General features: G+C 44.9%; 1 protein-coding gene across 7 annotated transcripts in view; it reads left to right on the top strand.

The window, feature by feature from the left end:
- neo1a (neogenin 1a) overlaps nucleotides 1-24,555 on the top strand; it is a 156,748-nt gene that overhangs the window by 37,840 nt on the left and 94,353 nt on the right. For all 7 annotated transcript variants that reach the window (XM_062398682.1, XM_062398599.1, XM_062398516.1 and 4 more), the window contains exon 2: nucleotides 18,575-18,898. In XM_062398682.1, the coding sequence (XP_062254666.1) occupies nucleotides 18,575-18,898 (324 nt within the window). The remainder of the gene's footprint in view (nucleotides 1-18,574; nucleotides 18,899-24,555) is intronic.

The raw sequence follows: 24,555 nt of genomic DNA, 5'->3' as shown, positions 1-24,555 counted from the left end.
CGCCTCCTCCGAGCTACACATGCACACAGCCGCTCATTTACACTCGCTTGCAGACAGGACCCCGCGTGATTGGACGATTACGCTGGGGATCACAACAGAGCGGTGGCGGTAGTTGATTTAAAAAGAGGCCGACAATGCCCGTGCCAATTAACAGTAGCTAATTCTTTCGTAATTAAAATCCAGCCTGTTAATTAATTTAAATCTGTTAATTAATAACATTTTATAACAATTACTGGATAGCATTATGAATGTAATCTAATTAATGCATTAACAAAAATATAGAGGAGGGGGCTCTCATTGGTTAACAACCTGGATACATCATACAGGAGTTTCTCCAAAGATCGAGTTTAGAGAACACGTGTAGATTCTAACCTGGACCTTATATATACTGTTATTAAATAAAACTGTGATTGAAGTTTAATTTGACCGATTTATGAATCCGCAGACTGAAGAATAATGCAGAAAAGATATACTTTTATTATGTTTTGATTTCTCGATTAGAGTTCTAGACATTTTGTTGTGTTTGTGTTTCATAAAATAAGCGATAAACCGTTATTGGACATTTATCCTCGTTAATATTGCTATCACTGTTTTGCTGTTAAATTGTTGTAGAGAATCACTTTTAGTTTTTTAAATCCACAAGGAATATTTCCAGGTAATACGGTTGCACTTAGAAAGGAAAAGAAGACTTTTGATAAAGGGCTATTATTAGCATCTCTGTTGTGATGCTGATTGGAGTGTGAAGCCAGGTGCTCCATCACACACACACACACACACACCAAGCCCTTGAACAGTAATAGCACTCTGCTGCTAACATGTTATCCTGCATGAGATCAGAGTGAGAGTGAGAGGGAGTGAGAGCATCTGTGTTACAGTGGCGCTACGAGCTGAATGTACTGCAGCTCAACAAAACCCACATGCAAATTCAGACAAAAACAAGCAAATTAATGAAACACGTGCCGCACACAAACACACACTACACAGCTGAATAGAGATGTGTGTTAAAAAGCATGATAACGTTGTTGTGGCTAAGGAAGTAGAGGTTCGTCTTCCACCAACCAAGAGGTCGGTGGTTCGATCCCTGGCTCCACCTGATGGCTGTTCTGACAGTCTATGGATGGAAAAGCGTATGCACCGAATGTGGTGGAGAGCAATCATTTCCCTGCTTCATCTACCAGGGCCTCAGTGTGTGTGTGTGTGTGTGTGTCTGTGTCTAGCCATGATCTGCATGCTTTACTGTTAGTGACGTGCTAAGGCTGCTGGGTAATTAACCTCAGCCTCTAGTATTCCTCGTAAAACACACACTCAGCCTCTATAACCACTTTTTTTTACATTATTTACGACTTTATTTTGAAATAGGCGCATTTCCTTGTTGACACGTTGCACTTTGTCAGTTTCCAAACCTTCCAGGTGTCCAAATGAATAAATCACATGTCTAATAATGACTTACATCAAGCCAGTGAGATGTCTCCCCCCCCGTCTGAGCTCATGGAACAAAATTGCGATAATATTCTCTTTTGAAAGATGAAAGGACGGCTAATTTGAAAGATTTGCCGCTGTGAAAATCAACGGGGAAATCCTGAGAATGCGCAGCGGAGAATGCTGCTGCCACATGCCCACAACCCATCCTATGGTGTGCCCGGTGCCCAGCTCCAGGGTGTGGGCAGGAAATGCCACATCGGCCTCCCAGCACAGCCGGCCCATTGGCGGAGCCCCCAGGGTGTGGACACATGGTCGCACGCCGCCTCGTCCTCCTGTCTCGGGCCTTTGTCCCCCTGCTGACAGGACAAGCTGTCCCCGTCTGAGAACTCCTTTCATCACCTTTTGGGATTGATGTCCTTTTCTTTAATTGGCTCGAAACCGAAGATGAAATGACAAACTCAACACTGAGGTGATGTCAGACATGAACATCACACACCTGTGGTTATTGTAGACGGTAAAACTGGCCAATAAGGGGATTGTATGTATTTCAGCCAATTAGACGGACAGCTTGTTGCTTCTTACAACATGTTCAGACCGGAGCCAAAGGAGTATTACCTATATCTTGGCTATAGCTTGGATGGCCCTCGCTGGCCAAGCAGGGCCCCCTTAATATGATTAGGACGGATTATGGCGTTGTCTGCACATCAAAAGAGCCAAGACCAATTATCATCAATGCCTTTCAACACGAAGGCCGCTCCCCCCCCCTCGAACGCAGAGAGAGAGAGAAAAGGGGAGAAAACAGAGCCCGGGCGTCTTGTAACACTCCAGAAGCCCCTCGCTAATGGATGGATTCATCATTCATTCAGGCCTTTCATGTACTGTATTAAGCAGCGATGGCGCACAGTTGCCGGCGCTTTGGCGACTCCCTAAAATAGATTGAGCGTCAGAGCTAATTATCGCAGTTCCAGAGGCGTGTACAAACAGGTTCGTGTGTCGAAAGAGAGTGAAACGCTCCGTGCCTCCAGGTGATGTTTGTCACAGTTTGTCTTTTTTGTTTTGTTTTTTTCTCACAGGTTTTCATTATTTTCTCTGCACGTTGGTGTAATAGAGTTTTTTTTTTTTTGGTGCAGGGTAACGACAGCGACAGTTAGCTTTGCACCGTTATGCTCAGGTGCCCATTTCCATAATCCCCCCCGTCGGAGCGGGTCTTCCATTACCCCTTTGTGCTGTCGCTGCTCATGACAGGAAACCAAATGGATGTGGATAAAAGTAGTTCCCGTGCCGCCACCCTCCCCATCTTACAACACTTACACATCTACTCAAACACACACGCACTGCGTTGCCAAATTACTCAAATTACTCTCATAGTTTCACTTTTCTCTTAAGTGCTGGAGCCTAAGCGCTTGAACAAAGGTGCCCCCTGGATCCCTACCACCCATCAAAGGCGGAGTCGGAGTTGGAGTCAAACCAGAGTCCTGTCAGGAGTCAAACGAAGCCATTAAAATCCCCTTTTTTCCACTGCCCTGACATTCTCTCCTTTCTTTGAGTGCAGCATGGAGACCAGGCCGGCGAGGGCTGGGGGCTGGGGTGTGTCTTGCCTGCCCAATCAAACATCGGGACTAAATTGCGAATGGAAAAAATTACACATGAGTCCATAGCCTGTCTTTAAGTTTGCCCTCTGCCCGGTCGTCTCTTCTTGCTGTGTGCACAAAGTGTCTCCCTGAGCATGACAACGATGCACAGACACTAACATTCACCTGGTTTTACTGCCGTACAGTGTCTTATAAACACCCTGAGGTGCTGTGCAACTATCAACACTTGTTACGCACACACACACACACACACGTGTAGTTGTGTTGATGTACAGTATGTATGGCTCTGCAGTGTAATTTTTGAAGCATCTGCCTTCATGAAAACTGAAAAGGCGTGCAGATTGTTAGAAACCTCTTTCCTGAATTTAAATTTGACTGCACGGTATCTTTGAACCCTGTGGGAGGTAAAGCTCTCACATTATGAAGAGTAAAACAAGACTCCTGCTTATTTTATTGTGGTAACTGGCTACACAAACCAATGGATTCAAAACACGACAAAATGTTTTGATGTGAAAATGACAGAAGGACAAAAAAAACAAGTTGATGGATACCAGTGTCTTTTTTTTTTATAAATCCTTTGTGTGTTCAAAAAGCTGAATAGATGGTTTCACGCCTTTCTTCATAATAATGTTAAGAAGTTGCAGCAACATTCAGATTTAAAACAAAGGTAGGGAATTGTCAGCGGAAAATGACGAGTAATTGAAAACCAGTAATGTAAGTCTCGGCCAATGAGAGCTCAGTATCGATGGAGGAAGAGAATCATTAACGTTCCATTGTAATGGATGAGTGGAATGGAAAGGTGAACTGGGGCGCGTCAGTTCTCCTCAGCGTAGCTTGGTTTCCTCCACGTTTGCCTTCTTCTCTTGTGTCTCCTCTCGTCTGACTAACCCAGAACCGGGTGGCACAGCCGTCGGAGCCGTTTACCTGCCTGTGAAGATAACTATGCTCCTTGTTCTGAGCTAATTCCAAATGGGCAGGCCGCTCCTTGTATCGCTCCACCGCAGCGCTCGGGTTTAATCACAGCCATGAATTTTCCACGAATCCACTTGTGTCAGTGTGGATTTACGCCTGAATTGTGTTTATATACAGGAAAACGTGTGAATATTAAATGCTCGGGGTACGCCGGTAAATCCACGGCAACCTTGTCGGCAACCTTGTCGGCACAACTGACATCACTGCGGGCCGATTAGCACGTGAACACTCAATCACAATCCCCACAAGCATGTAAACAAGGGCTGGAGTGGCCTCGCGTACTACATACCAACACGAGCCTCCTGGCCAACCGGCCTCCTGTAAGGGCAACATTAATAATTTAACCAAACACTCAGACGTGATGGAGCGGACAAGGGAACCCAGTGAGAAGCACTCCGGTGTAGAAGAGAGGCTATTAAATATGAAAACTATTTGTGGTGGCTAATAGTATTTTTGTTTTCCTAGAGCTTAAAGTCGTGCATACTGTAGCGTGGCTTCTCCCCCGGCCTGCGAAGACGGCAAATTGTTTGATCAGGGCAGATTAGGCTGGAAGTGACTGCAGCACGGGTGTAAATTGACTCTCTCTGTTTGCAGCCGCCGTGTCGGCCACATTGCGTCCTTTAGCGGCGGACGAACTTTAGCCTAAATTTAAGTGAATATCTTTAAGGCTGGTTTACAGGTTGATTTGTGCCAGTCGTCGTTGCTAATGGCTGATCTGCATCAGCGAAAACAAACATGTCCCAGCAGATGTGTTCTCACTTTAACCTCTGTCAGCCGCGCATACACTTACTCATATGCACACAGACACACACACACACACACACACACACACACACACACACACATACATACTGACGACCAGGGACAGCAGCTACTTGTGTATTTATACATTCATGGGGGTGATGCTGCATGCTCCATTAAAAAATACACACACATTCACAGGGGCCTTATTCTTATGTCGGGGATTAGATGGGTTCAGGGCCAGAGTGTCCCTCTGGCTGCAGCTCCTACCTTGGTCTGGTGTGTGTGTGTGTGTCTGGGGGTGTGTGTGTGGGTGGGTGGGGTGTGCATGAAACCCTCATGGGGAAAGACTGCACCGCACACAAATCATTACTGCTCATCAGTTGCTGCCACTCAGCCGCTTATTTACTGAGCAGCTTGGTTCGGCTGAGGCGTGGATATACAGACGCACACACTCTTACAGACACACACTCACAGAAACAATCCTCGTTATACATCAGGATTGTGGGTTAAAGAAATTGTTTCTCAATGATTTGTTGTTGTGGGAGGGATGTGCTGTGTGGGTCAATACCTGGAGCAGAACACACACACACACATACACACACACACATCATAAGTGTATTCTCACCGAAGTTTTCACAACAGATGTCAGAGTGCAGATTTTTATCCGTGAGTCAACTGTCAAGGCGGCGTCAACATGACAGAGAAGTGTTGCCTCAGCGAATCGCGCGCCCGGGGGGGCTGTCCGATACCTCTTGGGTGAATAATTTATGGCCGCTATACATGTAGCATATTAAATACTACAGCCTCTTATCTTCTTTTTTCTTTATGCCCCTTTGATGGAGGCCTCACTGATGAGATTGATAAAGTGTCGGTCTGAAAGCAGATTCCACCAGCCTCATTCGAGCCAATAGTGATGAAACTTCACCCATGTATTATCGGTTAAAGGGTTTCAGAAGTAGGGGACTGGTGGTGGTGAGGGTGGATGACTTGAACCAGATTGGCCCTGGAAGAGGATTCCACCCGCTGATGGGTCGATGACACTCTGTAAACACTCGCGCACAAGCCGGTCACGCTCGGCGGCCGACTGTTTACACACCTTGGCTGACAGATAAGAGGGAATTTCAGCTGCGCTCTGATCAGATCTGCCACAGGAGAAGTCTGTGTCAAGTGCTCACGCTCTCTGCTTCCTGTGTTTTTATTGTGAGGGGGACAGATGGATGGGAGACGGAGAGGTGGAGGAGAGAGGGGGGGGTGGTGTTGTCTCCCTTTTGAGGGGCTGAATCTCTTGCTTTTGTGACGTCGGTTATATGCACACGCACACCGGCACACATGCATGCGATCACATCACACAATGGCGCCAAAGATGCAATTTGTCAGCGAGCAGGAAATGGGATTCATCTATCTTAACTCGGTGACTGGAAGATGCAGCACAGATAGAACCGGGCCGTCAGCTGCCAAATTGATTCTGATAATGTGCTTTACTCGCTTCAAATGAGCAAACGCCACAGACACAATTCATGTCTTTCTGTTATTTGCATTCTGACGTCCTTAAGTGGGCCCACGCAGGGACACAGTTTTACCTTACAGTGTAAATGCCTGCAGCTTTACTTGGCTTAACCAGTGCCTACGTCCTAAATAATCATTTCAATCAATATTTACAACAAGGGGACATTTTTCAGCTCAATTCAAATTCTGCTTTTTCCTTTTTTAATGTCTTCAACCAACTGATTCATAGGTTGTTTGATAGTATACAAGCCTTTCACCTACGTATCTGTATCTGAGTTTATGTTAGCTGATATGCAAAGATAAGAAACAATCAAGAAGTCTGCACATTTGTTCCTGTTCCATATATTCTGTTGTATATCTGTCGCAATTTCCCCCCAAATATCTAAATCCATATTAAGATTTTTTTCCCTGCCTGATATACGTCCCCACAAATCCATCTACCTTCCCCCGTTCATAAGCATTTTGTCTGTAATTGCATAAAGAATGAAAACACAGCATTTATTGTATCTGGTGATATTGTTAGAAAACTGATTGGACGGGTGAGTAATGCTCCCTGGGATTCAGTCGCTCCTTCCTTTTGTTGCTGCTGCGACACGAGGCTTCTTTTCCTGCCATGAAAATAAATGTGTTGATTATCCTCTCCCTCCTTTCTTTGACACGCTCACACCGGCTCACTGAGTGACGTTCACCTCCGTCCTGCTGGGTCTTCCCTTCTCTCTCATGCCTTGACTGCACAACAATAAAAAGAAAAAAGAAGCCATTACTTGGGCCTTGTTGCCACATCACTGCGCCTCCTCCTCACCTGCAATATGATCCACATAAGCATCTGCAGCAGCCCGGGAGCCGAGTGCTGTCCGAGCCGACAGCCCTGAGAGCAGAGATAAGCTCGCTCCATAATGAGGGTTCAGTCTCTGCTGAGCAGGGGGAAGGAAAGAATGGGGCCTTATGTGAATATCAACACAGGTCACATGAATGTATTAATGTCAAACCCAGTGTCCGTGACCAAGAAGGCTGGTTTTGTTTGGATGTGGGGGGGCGCGATGTGTTTGTAATGGGTCATATTTATGATATACTTCCTCTCTCTTTCATAACCACCATGCCACATTGTTCTCCGAGCTGCTTTTGTGTTGTAGTTACACCCTGAGAGACCGGCACTGGTCTCCCAGTCGGTGGTGGAGCGCGGAGGAGGAGAATAGCTGGTCGCAGTGGAACAAAAGTGCAAACAAAGAAGCGTAATGGTTGAACAGGAGCTGTGTAAAAAAGTGCCAAATGTACGGTTTTTATGACGCTAGCAGAATATAACAAGAGAGGGTCTTAAAAGAACGAGGCAGGAGGAAGGATCCACAGATCAGCACAAATGGCTCCCTGCAAATCACTCTGCCCTTGACTCAGACTCTGGCAGCTTAACCTGACTTTTACACACCAGCTACCTGAGCACCATCGGGCGAAAAAGGGCCTTTAGCTCATTTCCAAACACATTTCAAATATTGGTACAGGATCGGCTCTGCTCTGTGTGAGTGTGTGTGGATAGAGATCAGGTTGAATCACCTTTTTTCTGCCCTTCATCCATTAGAAAATACTCTTTAACACCATACAACTCTGATTTAGTTTTAAATCGCTGTGGCGTTCACATGACTTTGTATTTTCAAAGCATGTAAAACTGAGACATTTGGAATCACTGTTAGCGTGAGTGTCCAGAACAGAGATGTTTGGGGACGATTACACAATCATCAGCATTTGCGTCCTGATTGGTTCTTATCAGTCACGACTCGACTACAGGTACACAAAAAGCTAAATGGCATTTTGTCTTGGTCAGTAGTATTTGGTGAAACTAAGCAACCACCTGCAGAGGAAACTGTTCCTCTTTTCACTGGCACGCAAATGGTCCTGTGCTATTTGCATTATGTACACACTGTGTATAACACAATAGGAAATGTTGGACATAGAAATATTACAAAACGACATAACAATAAAAACTATGGATGAATACAAAGCTTCTACAACATATCGAAAAGGGTTGAAAACATAAAGTTATGGATGTAACCTAAATATCTGTGGACTGACAGGGAAGCGCTGCTCAAATACAGTTCTTCAATCCAGGAAAAAAAGAGATGTTTTCATGTCTTCAAAGGGAGCCTGACAGGCTTGTGCACTACAGTAGTACCATCTGACAGTTCTCCCTTTATGCCTCACACAGCCTCTTCATTTTCTTATCCCACTCTGCCCTGGGTGCAGGCACCTAACCCCTTGTAACCCCTTTAACTTACTGCACTGACTTCAGATTCCATTCCCTCCTGAGCTCCTGCTTCTGTGTGTATTGCCCTGGATGCTTTGTTACTTTAAGTTTTCTTTTTTTTGGGGGGGGGGGGGGTAACATCCGGTTCCAACTACAACAGTAATTGAGTCTCTCTCCTCTCGTGTTGGTTTGAAGGCTTTGATCTCTTCAGTGTTAAATGGTTTCCTCCAAATCGCTGTGAACACGCAGCGACTGGCTGCTCTTTTATCAGCCGCCCGCTAACAGCTCCTCCTCGCCGGACACCTTCAAGCCACAAACAACTCACTCTGAAAGGAATATATATATTCTCTGTAAACGTGTGCGTTTTCCTTAGTAGCCGTGGCGTCCGTGATTAAAGGCTGTTTGTTGCGATTATTGTCCAGAATGCACGGAGAGAAACTGTTATGGAGTCATTTGTGAGGGAGAGGATGCAAACCAGAGGCAGTGTCAAGGCCGTGGGGATTTTTCCCGAGGAAATAATCATATCCTTTATGTTTATATGACAGTAATTGTCCAGCGTAATAGTCCAGTAAATGTTCACTGGGAATCTAAAAGGGGGATGCTGTGACTCGGCATCCTGGTTGTAATTTGCATGCAGATGCTTATCTTAACAAGGGGAGAGATGGAGATAGTTTTGAAATGTTTTCGTGTCCGGGGCTGGTAATTGGCATCAAGCTTATCAGAGGCAGATTGGCAACACTTTACCAATCTGTGTGGGAAGTTGTTATGTACACAACCATTCCCCCCCCCCCCTCCTAAAAAAAACTGCACAATGACAATATGACAGCAGTCAAGGTAAAAATAGCCAAAGACCCTGACTTTGAAATCCGATGCCGATAAATTGCCGGGTGTTTGACTTTGCGAGGCATACTGGATTGTATTGATCCCCCCCCCCCACCCCCCCACCCCTCCTTTTCTGTGTGTATGTGTTTGTGTGACTGAGTGTGATAGCAAAAACAAAGAAAACAGGGGCAAGAGAATGCAATATTGTGTTTCATTAAAAATTTTTAGGATATCTCATTACAGCCTCATGATTTTCTTTGGTATCAGGGTTAGTTGGAATGGGATGGAGGGGGGGGCAAGATAAATGGTCTTTCCTGTCTCAGATGACTATCTGGTATTTTTGTTGTTTCGAGGAGAAAGGAGGAAATTCGGCTCAATCTGCCCGACTACACTTCCCGGCCATGTTCGCCAACCCCTCGCTGATTTTCTTACGATCACGGCAGATAATTCGTCCTCGCGCGGCAGAGCTAATCGTAAAAAACTTCTAAATCACAAAATCTAGAGCGGATCTGGGCATTTGTGCCATACGTTAGCGATATGGGTTTTATGGCTGTGTGATATGGATATCTTCAGATACTATATCTGTCTTTGCCTCCGCCACCCAAAGCAGCTTTCTCTCTCTCACCGGGCCATATTCTGAAATGACTCCCACGTTCTGCTGGATTTGTGAAGTGAAGGAGACATGTGTGTTTCCATTCTTCATCATCTTTAGTGACTTCAGCCCAAAAGTTCAAGCTGCTTGACTCTCGCTTTGTGTTTTTCATTCTTTCTCCGGCAGCATTATAAGTGTGCAATTTGACTCAGCGTCTCCGCTTGAGAATTCATCTTAAAGAGCAGTTTTTATACTCAAAACCAGCAGCTGCGGGCATCTACCACCATATTTTATTTTTTTGGCAGACATTCTCCAGCAATCCAGAAAAGGTTAGCCCAATTTTCAGATCCTGACATTAAGTGATGCTGTTGACCTTTACTCTGACTGTTCTGCGGGTGACCGGTTAACCCAGGTAACATGCTGTTCCTCGCTGCTTCGCCTCCAAATTATGCAGCGTGAGACGTTGTCTTTGTTGTCCTCCCGCACTGCACCCTCGCCCAGTCTCTTAACCAGCGCGCCCAGTGCTCCCAGCATGCCCGTCTGCGCCGCTGTCGTCTCAGAGGGCCAATCCTTCATCGCCGGCCCATGGGGCAAATGATAAGAAGGGGAATTTGAGCCTCAATCAGTGCTTGCTAATTATCCCAACCAGGGGAGGTGAGAGAGGCCCCCCCCCCCCCCCCCCCCCCCCCCGTGTACTCATCCCTGCTGGATCTCCGTCTTCCTTTCAAACACTTGCTCTGTCGGAGTTCCATCCTGTATCAAGTGTTATTTTTCCATTTCTTGGTGTCTATTTATTTTAACATACGGGTGGGCCTCACTTTGTTTATTTACTAATTAAGTTCCTTTATGTATTTATGTTTCTCACTTTACTAAGCGGATTTAGAATTTGGAAAGATGATAGTTTATTCAGTTCTTCCTCCATGTTTGGATAGATGATACATTTTCCATAGACAAAAGCATGTTTATCTTCCATCACTGCAGTTTTAATGATATGTTTGAGCAGGGACAGAACCCCTACTTTAGCCCAATTACTGTCAGTGGGATCAAGTTTAATTAAGACCAGTTTTAAAGTCGCTAATGTCGTTATTAAGAATGCAGTTTGATAACACCCTCTTCACATGCACAGGCATAGGAATACAAGCATGCATATTTCAACAACAAGCGTAATTGTAATAAACATTGATGAAAAATGAATGCTACACTAATGAGTGCAGAGCATGAATCACTTAGCATCGGGGGGGCCATTTCCCCGACTTTGCAGAGGAGCCGTTTGTCTGCTCACCATTCAGCATGCTCTTTAAAACTGCAACCAGAGACGTGGGGAAAAGGAATCTATGAGTTTGACTGACGAAGCCAAAGCTAGGAAAACAGGAGCAGTCGCTGTAATTGGAATCCCCCGGCATGGTTTGGTGGCTTTTGACCAATTAAAATACACAAAACATATTTTGGCATGAATTTAAAGGGCACTGTGGTTTTTTTTTCTGGAGGCAAAGGCCAGTGATTGTTGGAGCCTTTGTCCTATTTGGTCTTGTGATTCAACCAACACTATACAATGCTGAAAGCCACCAATTTATTTGATCATTGTGTAGTCCATGAAATCACAAATTTGTGTATCACGTATTATGTCTGGGCAACGGTAAAAAAAGAAGAGCAATGCAGACGTCTAGCTAAGACAAGGTTGACAGTGAGTGGCATCTGTGAGCCGTCTTCTTGAGCCTCCCCACTGCAGAAAAGGAAATGTGGGTCAGTGCGTGTGGTTATTGGGAACGAGGGATTAGGTGCTCACTAATTACTCTTATAGTGCTTGTGACCATTCCGAAATACTGGGGCAGGAACTCACACGGAATGAGAATAAGAATCGCTCCTTCTTTTTCTACGGGTCTTTTTCAAATTTAATACTTTGCTGGACACTTGCACTCAAAGCTTTGCTAATCCTATAAACCAGCCAATCATTTGGGTTGGATCCATTTCTTCATCTGATTAAAAGGAGACCGATATGTTTTGTGAGAGTGACGTTTTTATGACAGTATTCAGTACGTCCGAAGCTGAGGTTGTTGTGGTAGTGACCCGGCTCTGCCTGTGACCCTGTCATGTTTTGTCCGGGCCTCCAGAGTTTTAACAATGGCAGACAGGATGACAGAGGAACTGCGAGCTGAAAAAAATTGGATCCTTTCCTCTTTTTAATCTGCCAGTTGAGTCGGTGCCAGTGCAGGACAGCCAGTGTGCGCTAGGCGCCCCAATCATTTTGTCTATCCCCTTTATGGCTTGGCCTCAACTCTTCTTCTCATCAGCTGCTGCGGCGGCGAACACTGAGAATACCAGAAACTGGTGGATTGTGGTCTCCCTTATCAAAGCCCCCACCCCCCTTCAGGCATGCCCGGCATGGCTCCTGGATTTAGCTTGTATAAGAACACTATGAGTGGCCGACACCAACTCTGACAAATTTCTGTTCAAGATTGGAAAAAGAGCAAAAAATCTATCAATTCCTGTGTCACCCAGCCGCTCCTTTACTTCAGTTTGTCCTTGTGGTGTTTTGCCTTTACTTTACTTTCATCTATCTTAATGAAACCGGCCCCTTCTCCTTTTCTCTGCTCTCGTATGGTAATGAAATTGTTGTCTCCACTCAAATCTTCACTGCTCTGATTGATTTCAAGTCAAGTGTCCAAATGTCAATTTTAAGAAAATGAAAGGAAGTGAGCGACTGACCTTAACTTGCAAGCCCTCCATAATCGAATCCTTCAAGGGACATTTGTAGTTGTCCTTTGATTAAAAAAAGGGGACAATTTTCCCTTTTTCCTCCCCAGATACATGCCTCAAATAAAGCAAGTCAGCCGCAGCCCACCAGACACCTAGTCCCTCCACATTTGGTCTCTAGATAATTGTTATTTCCCTGAGGTGTTTCTTTTGTGACAGATGGGTTTTAGGAGGGAGTTTGTAGAGACGGGAGGTGGATGAGGGAGTCTGCAGAGGAGGAGGGAATTGAGGTATAAAGATGAAGGAGCAGAGAGGTGGGAGGGGGGGGAGACGTGTGGGAGGGAAGCAGAAACAACCGTTTCCATTAGTGTCATTAAAACAACCCTGTGGAAGGACAAACAGCAGAGGGATGGAGGTAACGGTGAGGCGGCAGCTCGGTGAATTAAGCTCCCGAGCTTCATTGCAAGGAGCCGTCCCCCGTCTCTATTTTTACCTGTGTGAAAGGTTTCAATTTACCCTCCATGTGCTCTTAATGATTTTGTACTCTCGGCTCATTGTTTCCACATAAAGGCCACAAAGCTCCGGGATCCAGTGACACGAATACATCGCACAGTGTGGAAATCATATTCCTATCCGCGCAACAGCAATAATTGATTTCTATATGACTCTATTTAGCCTGTGATTACCATGGTGCAGCGGTTGTGAATGCCTATCGAGTGTGTTTACTCTTCAGGATGTCCAAGCCACAGAAGGGCCTCTGTTGCTGGAAAGTGATTGGTTTTGAGAGAGGTCTGCTCTGTCTCAAGAGCAGCTCAATAAAGAGGGTAGTCAATATGGCTGCCCTCAGATGGCGAGGCAGTGAGGGAGGAGGCTTCCTGCTGAGGCAAGGGTAGAATAGGAGAGAACAGGGGGTCTTTGTCTGGAGAGCAGGCTCCCACTCACTCTTCTTTACTGGCTGTTCTGGGTTGTTGCACCTAGCATTAGCAGCTTTTACACAGCCGGCTGTAGGCAGGAATGTTGTGGGTTCCATTCTCCCAGAGCCAGATCGAGGAGATCTTGCACGGCAGGACTGAGGCATACTACCTAAACTCACTCACCGGCTTTGTTTGATTCAGGGTAAACACGCAAAGCTGCCATAATGACAGGTACTCCTAACAAATGAAATACCTGGATCTCTGTTCTCTGGGAGTATTTCTCCTGCAGGAGTCGTAGCCTGTAGATGTGCTGGTTCTGAAGCCGGCAGTGATCCTTGTCAGCAAAGTGAATTTACTGGCTGCTCTGGACTTGGCCCGACTGACACATCTGCTTTTCACGGTTTCCCAAACCCCCGAGCAAAGCGATCTCGGCGTTGTGGCCTACAGCCTGTGAACAAATTAGCAGAATTTTCACACACCTCACCTTGACAGTAAGCCCTGGAACGTATGAAACTTGCTTTTAGCAGTGGATCAGGGAGGGAAAATCCAGCACTAGCCTGCATGTCTCTATTCCCTCTCTCGTCTGAGAGTGAGGGAGCTACTGGGAGCGAGCGAGCGAGCATGGCAGCATATCAGGGCACCACCTTAAACTGGGCTCCAAAAACCTTTTACGACTGCTGAGCAAAGTGGATTTGGGACAGAGGTAACAGCTCATACTTATCAAGCAGACAACCTCATTTTCTAGCCCCTTGCTCTCCGCTCTCTTTTGCTGCCCGTTGTGGAGGTTCCTATTTCTCAAAGACAAACGGGGGGGGGGCCACACTGCGGGGCCTGAATGGATTAGACCTCTCTTCACTGTAATGTGGTTTCTGACACCTCCTTCCTTCTTTAACTCCGCAGCGGTGTTGTTAAAGCCTGCAGTGTTACAGCACTAATGAATCCTGGCATAGGGATCTGTGTGTTCACCATTGAGAGTACAAGAGAAATTAATTTTACTCTGGTGGTGCTTAGTGTATCTTGACAAAAAAAGAACGTTTCAGTGTAAGAGTCAGAATTGTGGAAGAGTCAATCTGATCTTCTTCTGCTCAAGACGTCCTGCTCCAGATATTTCCTGTGCTCTCTGATGATGTATGAGAACATGTGACCTGATAGAATCCATCTTGATGTCACAGCTCGTTCTGGAGTTAGTTCACTGTCAACTTTTCCAGGTCTGCAATTCTCAACCTTTGGTTGTCAAAAGTAAAATCAGCTTTGACATAAAAGTTGAAGCATGTTGATAGTTGTTGCCTCCTCTAAAATAAATTATGCTTTAGGAAACATATTATTATGTTTTTTTCAATCTCGCTTTCCTATCGGGTTTTATATAGGTTTTTTCTTCGTATGTAAAACTTCTGTAAAGTTAAAAGTCCATGCTAGGGCAAGTTCCTCTACCCCCACAGAATACGCTGCTCCTTACGCTAATGAAGCATCTTGTCAATCGTTATAATAATAATGATCCAGCTTCATTTTGATATAACATTTGCGTAATGCACGCATAGTGGCAAGTCTTTCATGCCCCCTAACGATCAATCACAACAGAGTGGGTCTACTGGCCAATCAGAGCAGTCTGGGCTCAAAATGACAGAAGCTAAAACCCAGTGACTGAAGGCCGAGGCTGAAAAGAGGAGCTTTTGAGGAGTTTGAGGAAAGTGATGCGTTTTCTGAATGTAAACTTTTTCAGGTAATAACAGTAACTCAAACATTAGCAGAATATGTCTCCTTCAGATGCAGTCGATAAAGATCCTTGTTTCCTGCTGAGATGTTAATCTTATCTCGCTCCTGCTTTGCCTTTGCTCATTATCGTCCTCACACCCTTTCCTGACAAACAGTTCATTGTTTCAATATTAACTGCAGACACCGACTTTATGATACACAACTTCAGCTCCTTCTTACCTTGTTGAAAGTTCATAGCCTTAATTTTGCTTGGTAGTTATTTCCGATATTGAGCTAATGAATACATATTTAGGTATTTTTGTCATTATACCTTATTACCTCACAGTTATATGAGCCAGTTTCAAGGAAATTAAAATACTTTCTTAGACCCTGCAAGGTTCACATCAATGTATATTGTGAAGCTTATTTCACTGCTGGTTCCTCTAAATGCCACAAAAATGACAACACAAAAATGACTGCAGCAATGTGGACATTTGGGTTGGCTGATGTTCTTTTCATCAATGCATGTTTTGTCTTCACACAGTGAATCCAGCAGGGATCAGACTTTACAGTATTGTTCTACTTTACCTTATCCTAGCCTTCTTGGAGTTTGGACTTTGACCTGAAGAAGTTGTATCATTGTTTGCTGTCATGTCTGTTGCCCTGTGCGTTTACCTGTCTGCATAATGTGGGGATGTTGTGAAAAAGAAAAAAACGTCCCCTCGCCCATTCTGCATCCGCTGCCCTGCTCTCCTCACAGTGGATGTTATATGTGCAACTGAAAGCAGATGGTTCGCCATTTTGTCAGACAGCAGCGATGACGCTTAGCCCCCCCCACCCCCACCTCCGCTCCGACAACTAGGATAAAAAAACAAAGCTGCTAGAGTCGTCAGTTTGGGCTTTGATTGGCTGCCGCAGGACCTTTGGGCCAATTCAGTGTTGTCCTCAGACAGAAAGTGGGCGGAAGACGGTCTTTTTTTAAACTGGAAAAGAGGTTCAGACTGGGGCCTGGAAGCGCTGCCCAGTCCGCACACCCACTGTTTCACCAGCGTAAAGCAAAGATGATTAAGCATCCCATGGTGCCTCTGGTCTGCAGGAGTGACGAATCCCCCCCACTGTTACTCCACTCTGGTCTCTCTCCATCTGTCATGTGCACCATCAGTAAAATAAATTCCCTGGTTTTGTCACATTCGGCCCCAGTTTGCACGCCGGGCTGAAATTATGGATTTCCTCAAATCAGCTGCTTACCTCAGTCTTATTTAAAACCACCCACTTACTGCTGCGAGCTACTCACGGCTCAGTCAGAGTTATAAAACGTGTGGTGCTGGGTTCGGATGTTATGTTTTATTGCTTATTGCTGTTTATTCACTTGAGTCTCACGTCCACTTCTGCCTAAAGGGATATTTAAAATAAGATATTGCATTTTTTGAGCACTTGTGCGTCAGCAGATCTAATAAAGTTTGTATCATGAACATTTTATTTGCTTACATTGAGAGATTTGCCTCTCGCGGTTCTCTCGGCCTGCTCCTATGTTTATTTTTTCATTTATGTCAGAGGACTGACCTACAGAATCAGATTCTATGTCTCTCCAAGAAACATGATTGACAGGAACCATGAACTTCTAAAAAAAATACACAACTTTTAAGTAAACTTTCCTTTTTTTCACAGAAGGGGAGAGCTCAGGATACGGAAGGTATCGGACTGAGCTTCTTTAATCAAATAAAATCCTCTTTCCTTGACTACATGAAACCATCTGCATTAATTCCATGGTTTTGCTCGTAATGGATTTGGTCTTCTCATTGCTGATGAAAGATAAAAAGAGATGTGAGGCCAAACCCCAGCTCTGACCATTGAGACTGAATGGGGGCACTTATCCTTCTTTTTCTATTCTAGTGTTCTCCATCAGGGAATAAGTCTGGAGACAATTGCACAACTTGTATTGTCTTGTCTTTCATTCCTTCCCTGCTGTGAAAGTGGAAAATATGCTTTAAATCCAGTCACTTTCTGCAGCGTTTCTCCCGTAATAGTTTTTTCCTTTCAAGGGAACTTGGTGCACAGAGGACAAGCCGCCATGTTGCCAGAATTATGGGCCGTGCATTACATAGCTTCTCTCTTTGGATCTCACACTAGGGACTTGGAGCTGTGAGGTGGAGAAATTACCTCCCAGTAGTTAAATAGCTGAACCATTGACATAGCGTCTTCCTCTCTCCCCTTCTGTCTTGTTTCCTCTCTTTCTGTCTCTTTCTGCTCTCGCCCCCCACCCCCCCGGAGACGTGCCATTTTCTTGGAAGAGAGCAAGCATATTTTAAACTGCATTTAACATTCAGCCTCTTATTTCACTCCGTTCGCTGCATTATTAAAATACCTTCACACCCCCTTAATTATTTTTTTCCAGCTCTCCCTTTCCCTGCAGAACTGATAATTGGTGTTATTTATCTAAACAATACCACAGTGCGACTCTTAGGGTGGGAGCGCTTGAATAATGGATGAGGACAAATACGAAGCAATTGCACTTACTCTGGCGTTGGAACTATCCCTGTCAACGCACAGCTACCGTTTATGCTTGTGGAAAAGGGAAATGGCAACCGCGTTCACTCCATCGCCGCTCTCGCTACTTATAATAAAGCACGACGTGATATGAACTTGCCAGGGAAGCTAGACAGGGTTAAATACGTCGGTTCCTCTTGTCTAATTCCAGCAGGGTTTGTGGTGTCCATAATGAAAAGCCTCTCGGAGACTCCGGGGTGGGCGGAGGAGGCGCAGTGGCTGAAAAGATAGAATGGACAAAAAGGACGTTTTGCTTAGGGGACATTTCAGTGTAGTCAGAGTGTTTGGGGCGCTCAGTGTCCTGTAGTGTTCTTTCACTGCAGCCAGCAGCATGTTTGTGATGGAGCTTTTGAATGTCCCATTGAAGTTCATGACATCTCAGGAGATGTGACTTCACGGTCCCACGTACTGAAATAACTGTCTGTTCTCCTGGGAATGAAAGTGTGAGGGGCAGCGTTCTTGAATCCTCCACTGTAGAATAAATGCAAATACCACATTTTATATTCTTTAACATGATTTGTATTCTTCGGTTTGAGCCGCTACACACACTTACCTCGGTGTGATGCATCACCTCATATCATGATTAAGCTCTTAACATTCCAGCATGTGCAGCAAGCATCAGACACACACTCAAGAGTTGAATTCCACAAAGTAGACAGGCTGGTATTACAAGTAGATGAATGATATCAACGATGGCATCAGCTGCTGTGAACATGGAGCAAACGAGTTGTTTGACATTAACACGATTTCTATGTGATGTATTCCTCACGGGCTGCTCGGGTCCAACTGCTATCACACCAGTGTCTCATCTCCGCCCCCCCTCTCCTCTGTTGTCTCCCAGGTTCAGCAGCGCAGCCCTTCTCCCCCTTCTGGTTCACGGTGGAGCCCCAGGACACGCTGGCCATCCGGGGCAACTCGGCCATGCTCAACTGCTCGGCCCACAGCGACGCGGCCACGCCCACGCGCATCGAGTGGAAGAAGGACGGCACCTTCATGAGCCTGGTGTCGGACGAGAGGCGGCACATCACCCCCGACGGCGTCCTGTTCTTCAACCACGTGGTCCACTCCAAGCACAACAAGCCCGACGAGGGAACCTACCAGTGCGTCGCCACCATCGACAACCTGGGATCCATCTCCAGCCGCACGGCGCGCCTCGCGGTAGCAGGTACGTTCTGCTGGACTCAACCTGAATTCAACTGATGTGGTTTTTTTTATTTTCAAAACATATATTTATTGGTTTTATACGGGGGGGACCAACCTCACGCCAGAGCATGTTGACCAGCCCTTGTTTTTGCACCATTATCTAAATATATCCTAGCACCAGCACTCAGTTTGTTTGCAGTTGACAGGGACTATACAATAATAGGGCAGCCATTAAGTTAATGTTAATACTTGAAATAAAACTTCAAAGTGAATATGACTGTGTTGTATTTGAAGGTATGATTCAAATGTTTTCCATGGTCCGGTATTTAAAAAAAAAACCCCCACCTAAGTATCGTGATTGTATAGTATGGGGGGGGGGGGTCCCTGCCGATTCCCATCCCTAGTTTTTACCATATTCTGTATTATAATTGCGTGGCAACTTGTTTCGGGAGTTACACAAGAGTTTAAATGACTCCTGCAGAGTCGTCTCTCAAGGACCACGTGAATGTGTACAGTGTGTTTGGCTGATACGTGAAAACAACCCTGTGTGATAGTGACCTCACCAAACTCCCCATTAGCTCCTCTCAGCTCTCAACCTTTATCGGGGCCCATTGAGCCGCCGTAATTGAATACACCCGCGTGGATGCGTGTAAAAGAAGGTCACGGTATGAATGGAAAATAAAAAAGTGGTATTTGAAATGCACGAGTGCCACGTAGATTTGACAAACATCATCAAAGAACAACTCACACATCGTTCTGTCCGTCTTTTTCGCTGCTTCTTTTCCTTGCATTGATCTGTGAAGGTACATTTGTGCCGTATAAATTATCTCCTTCTTTGATTTTCCATTTCTCTGAGGTGATTTCTTCTCCATGGCAGTGCTGCAAAAGCACACCCACAGAAGATCTGGAGTTTTGTTTTAGTTTCCTTCCAGATTTCAGTGATTGTTTTTGGCCGCACTTCAGAGCCACATCCCCAAATGTGTGAGAGGGTACTCCGCTATTGCTTAGCGGAGTACTGCATGACAGACTGACGTTTTGCGAGATTCCCCCATTGGCTTTGGCTCTTTCAAAATAAATCTGTGAATCAATTTCTTTCATAGGTGTCTTTTAGTGACCTTAGTGATAAATTAGCGACTTCTTGGGCAAACAAAGTCCTCAGTACTGCCCATTATGTAAATAAAGATGGACAATGTGTCTCCATCTTCTATCAATGATCACAAATTAAGCCAAGTCATTCCAAATATGGGTGCCGCCCTCTTCTGAAGTCTTTTTAGGGAGCGGTAACATCTTCTGTTTTATTAAACCATCTATGGAAGTATCTAGTTACCAGAGACACACTTCACCTTCTCACACTCTGGCTTGTGATTGGCTTGGAGGCAGAGCAAGTGTTTGTTAACTTGACGGAAGCTGAACAGTAACAAAACTTCTTCTACACATGTACTGCAGCCTTGGGCTTTTTTAGACATTGTCCAGAGGAGCAAACGTCCCCTTTAGTTGTGCGTATGAAATCTGTAAAATTGACCCACGATGATGATTCTCAGCCTATTGAGGTTCAACAGACTTCTACCACGTCCCCGGCTTTGCACACTGACCACACACGGTCCAGCCATTCACCAGATTGGTCCTCGTCGTGTTTGTCCTTGACTCGTTCAGCCATTTGTTCGGTCTCCTCTATACATCCTTCCCAGAGCCTGAATGTGTTGCCCTTCTGGATAAATGCTTGTAAACGGGTCTGCGTCCTTTTTCTTTTTCCCTCCTTCCTTTTTTAAATTACTAGTCCTACAATGTGACCTTGTCCAGTTTTGGGAACAGCTAGTGATGTGGGATTATTTGGTGTTTGGAGTCGAGTTGTGCCCTGAAATTCAATTTGCAGCCGGAGGATTCGCAGAATGCATTTACTGTGTGTGCGCTTTCTGCTCCACAGTGCTCTCATGGATTTTGAGACGGGGACGAGAGAGAGAGAGCTAGAAAGAGAGAGAGGCCTCTTGTTGACAATGGGATATTGCAGTGTAAGCCTCTCGGAGTGTCTGTGTGAAGTTACACTGTCAGGCTGTGATTCAGTTTGTTTCCGTGGGCTTTTTGAGTTACACAACACTGAGGACGACACACGGCCGTTGGAGAGATAGGGAAAGTTTGGCCTTCACCACTCAGAGACTCAATCGGTGTGTGACAGGAGTTTAGCAGTAAATACTAAAGGTGCAGCTGATAACAAAGTTCAATGCTTTGGATCAAACCATAGTTTTCAGGCAAGGATCATTTTTTTTTAATAAGCAGTATCGCAATGAACCAAAAACACATTTTCAGCTTTTTACACAAATTGTCGTCAAAGCTTGTTCTTACTCCGCTCAACCTCAGTGCTCAGTCACCGAACTGGAGAACCACAGGTGTTTGTGCCTGAAGGAGCAGATGTGCTCATCTCTAAGTGTGTTCAACGACAGCAGGGCAGTCGACAACATGTCCTGCGCTTCATCGATATCCGTCAGCGCGGCTGCATCGACGTATGTTGAGGACGGGGACTTGTTTATTGTCGCTCTGCCGAGATTGTGTTCTGCTGCCAGTGGGATCTACCTGGGTCAACCATGATGGGATGTGAGATTCAATCAATTCGTACTTGAAGAGCAGAGCAGGTGAAATCTGGCATCTATTAAAGGAGAATGCACACACACACACACACAGACACACAAGCACTTTTCTCATGGAAATGCATAGACGTAGAAGCTTTAACCATTATTCATCTATTTAAGGAGAAATGTTGGACACATTAAGCTATTGCATTTATGTTTAAACACACACACACACACACACACACACACACACACACACACACACACACACAGGCACACAACCACTGATGTATCTCCGGCTGGCTGGCAGGTGGCCAATAAAAAGGTTAATTGCGGTGTAGACGGAGCAGGCCATTAGGCCGCCATCAGACCCAGGAGCGATGGCGGGGTGGGCGTGACCTCTCAGACGAAATGATGGAATGAGTCACGGGTGGCTGGCGTGGCAGCGAGCTCATCTGACAAACACCGAGGTAATATCAGGGATTGATTGCTCTGAGACGTGCGGCTCACTGTTCTCAAGGAAACACCTCTCCATCGTCAGATCAGCAGTTCACTCTCCGGCTTCACCTCCGAGTCTCACCGGGCTCCTGCTCCCTCTAAGTTTCTCTGTCGCTCTTCACATATAAGCACAAGATGTGTAAGATTGTAAGATGTCATCAGATATCACAGGGATCAGGTAAACGTTTCCATTGTGAGGATACAGAAGTACTTTTTGTATTCGAGGCTTCGGCTCAAGAGGCAGAGTTGAAGTTTCCTTTGGCAATACACTGAACTCCAAATTGCCCCTGACGGCTGTTCTGTCAGTGTGAGTGATGTGCGATAGAATGTTGTGTGAGTGTGTGTGTGTGTGTGAATGTGTGTGTGAATGGATGAATGTGACTTGGATGGTAAAGCACTTTAAGCCATATTAACACGATTCAGGGAGCATGAGGATCCACGATACCACCAACTCATATGTTTTATTCTTATTCTGTTACTAGGAAACACACTATGAAATGTAAGATATATAGTTAAGTACTATTATGTAAGAAAGATCCCATGTCTTTTCATCGCGTTTAATGCAAATCACTTCATGAGATGTGAATATTCATATCTTCAGGAGAGAATAGACAGAATATTTATGGCTTTTGTAAAATGTCAAGTTCAGTTTTTTCTTTGCACTGATCTCTTTGAGTTGTATTATAATGTAAATAACACTTTGGAGAAGCACTATCATGTTATGTGACTTGTGAAGATCTAAATTATTAATTAAATCACATTTCTCAGTATGGAATGATTTTGAATTAATAGATTTCCCTTAACTTTCAATGTATCATGATTAATACAACATATTTTATGCTCAGTGATGCTCGATCGGTCTGTCGGGAGCCAATCAAATCAGTTAACAAGTAAATCTGCATAATATCACAGACATATTGATATCAGAGTTAATTGTTGCTGATATTTAAATGTTATTTACAGTTATCAGCATCAGAATGTTTTTACTCAGTATCAGTATCTGCCCTCAAAAATCCATATTGGCCGGGCTGTACATATATAAATACACTTTATACTGCAGCTTTCGTCAGAATAAGGTATTCTGGTTGTCAGGACAAATATTGCTCATCTTTGAAGTCCTATTCATTGGCTTTGTGTTTCTTCTCTGCTCTTGCTTTGCCATCCCGTCAGTTTTTAGCCTCTGTGTGTGCAGAGTCAGATACGCTGGAAACACGAGCAGCCTAAGAAGAAACAGAGAGAGAGAGGGGGGGGGGGGGGGGGGGGGGGAGTGTGGCCTTGTCGAGCCCGGTCTTATGTATTCAGCATGCGTCCATGTAAGAGAAAAGGAGGGGGAGAAAAATTACAGGGCAGGGAGCGCATGAGCAGTATAGAGCAGTATAGAGCAGTATAGAGTGGTATAGAGCGGCGATGGCCAGGACGCAGAGCGAGACGTAAGAAATGAGAAATCCCATCTGAACCGTCGGCTGCTCTGGAGCTCAGCCCTCCTTCACCATCGCTCCGCGGTGAACTCCACCTCCACCGCCACTTAACGGGGAATCCTCCAAACAAGAAGGGCGGATTCAATTCAATCGCTCTATCGCTTGTTGTTCCGTTTCCCCCCCCTTCCCCCCCCCCCACATGTAGATGAGGCTCTTCTCTATTCCATCGTATTGACTTATTGTTTTTTGGTTTCTGCTGCTCTGTTTTTTTTTTGTGTTTTCTTTTACTCTCCCTCTCTCCCATACAATACTGTGGAATATGAAGATGAGCAAAACCACTTATTACTTAGCTTTGATATGGTGTTTGACTGAAATCTAATTCCCCCCCCCCCCCCCCCCCCGCACTAATGGAAATTATAAAAACGAACACCAACACTCGCCATGTGTCATGTGTGTTGCTTCATTTTTAAGCGTGCTCATCCTTTGATAGAGTCTGACACACTCTGTAGGATTTGGCGGATTCTTTAATCCCTTTTTTGATGTATTTGAATATGTTTTTTTTATTTGGAGGGAGGGGGGGGGGGATGCAGATTGCGTCACTGTTGCAGTGGAACTCCTTTGTGTCATCGCAGCAGACGCTTTGTTGGACACACAGTTGATTAATTCAGAAGGCATTTCTTCACATTCGGAAATAATGTGTTTTGACAACATAAAGTGGATGAAGACTCACTTTGTATGAAAACATAACAATGATGCACTGAGATTACCATGGTTAGCAAGATCTACTGTAAATACCTTTTAACTGTGTGTGATTCCTTGAGCATGACAACACATGGGCTACTGCAAACATGAATACTTACAGTATGAAGCCTAATATTCCATACGCAGCTGTAATTCACAGTCAATGAGTTTCACAATTGACTGATGAGCCAAGATAACAAAACAAATCAAAATGCTGCTACTGAAATATAGATTTTAAAAGCTACAATAACAATAAAGGTACAATAGATAGATACAGCTCAATAAATTGGATACAAACTTAAAGTAACCATATAAATGGATGGATTAAATGTAAGTGAAATATATTAATCCCTATAAAACCATATTTATTCAAACGCCTGACTAAAGAGATATTTCAAAGCAGTACTGTGCATGTGACAAGTTCGCTGGTGCAGTGTTTGTGTTAAAATCAATACGGA

This window comes from Platichthys flesus, chromosome 1, assembly GCF_949316205.1.
Source record: "Platichthys flesus chromosome 1, fPlaFle2.1, whole genome shotgun sequence".
NCBI lineage: Eukaryota > Metazoa > Chordata > Actinopteri > Pleuronectiformes > Pleuronectidae > Platichthys > Platichthys flesus.
The sequence above is the reverse complement of the archived record's forward strand: the minus strand, read 5'-3'. Positions and strand labels throughout refer to the sequence as shown.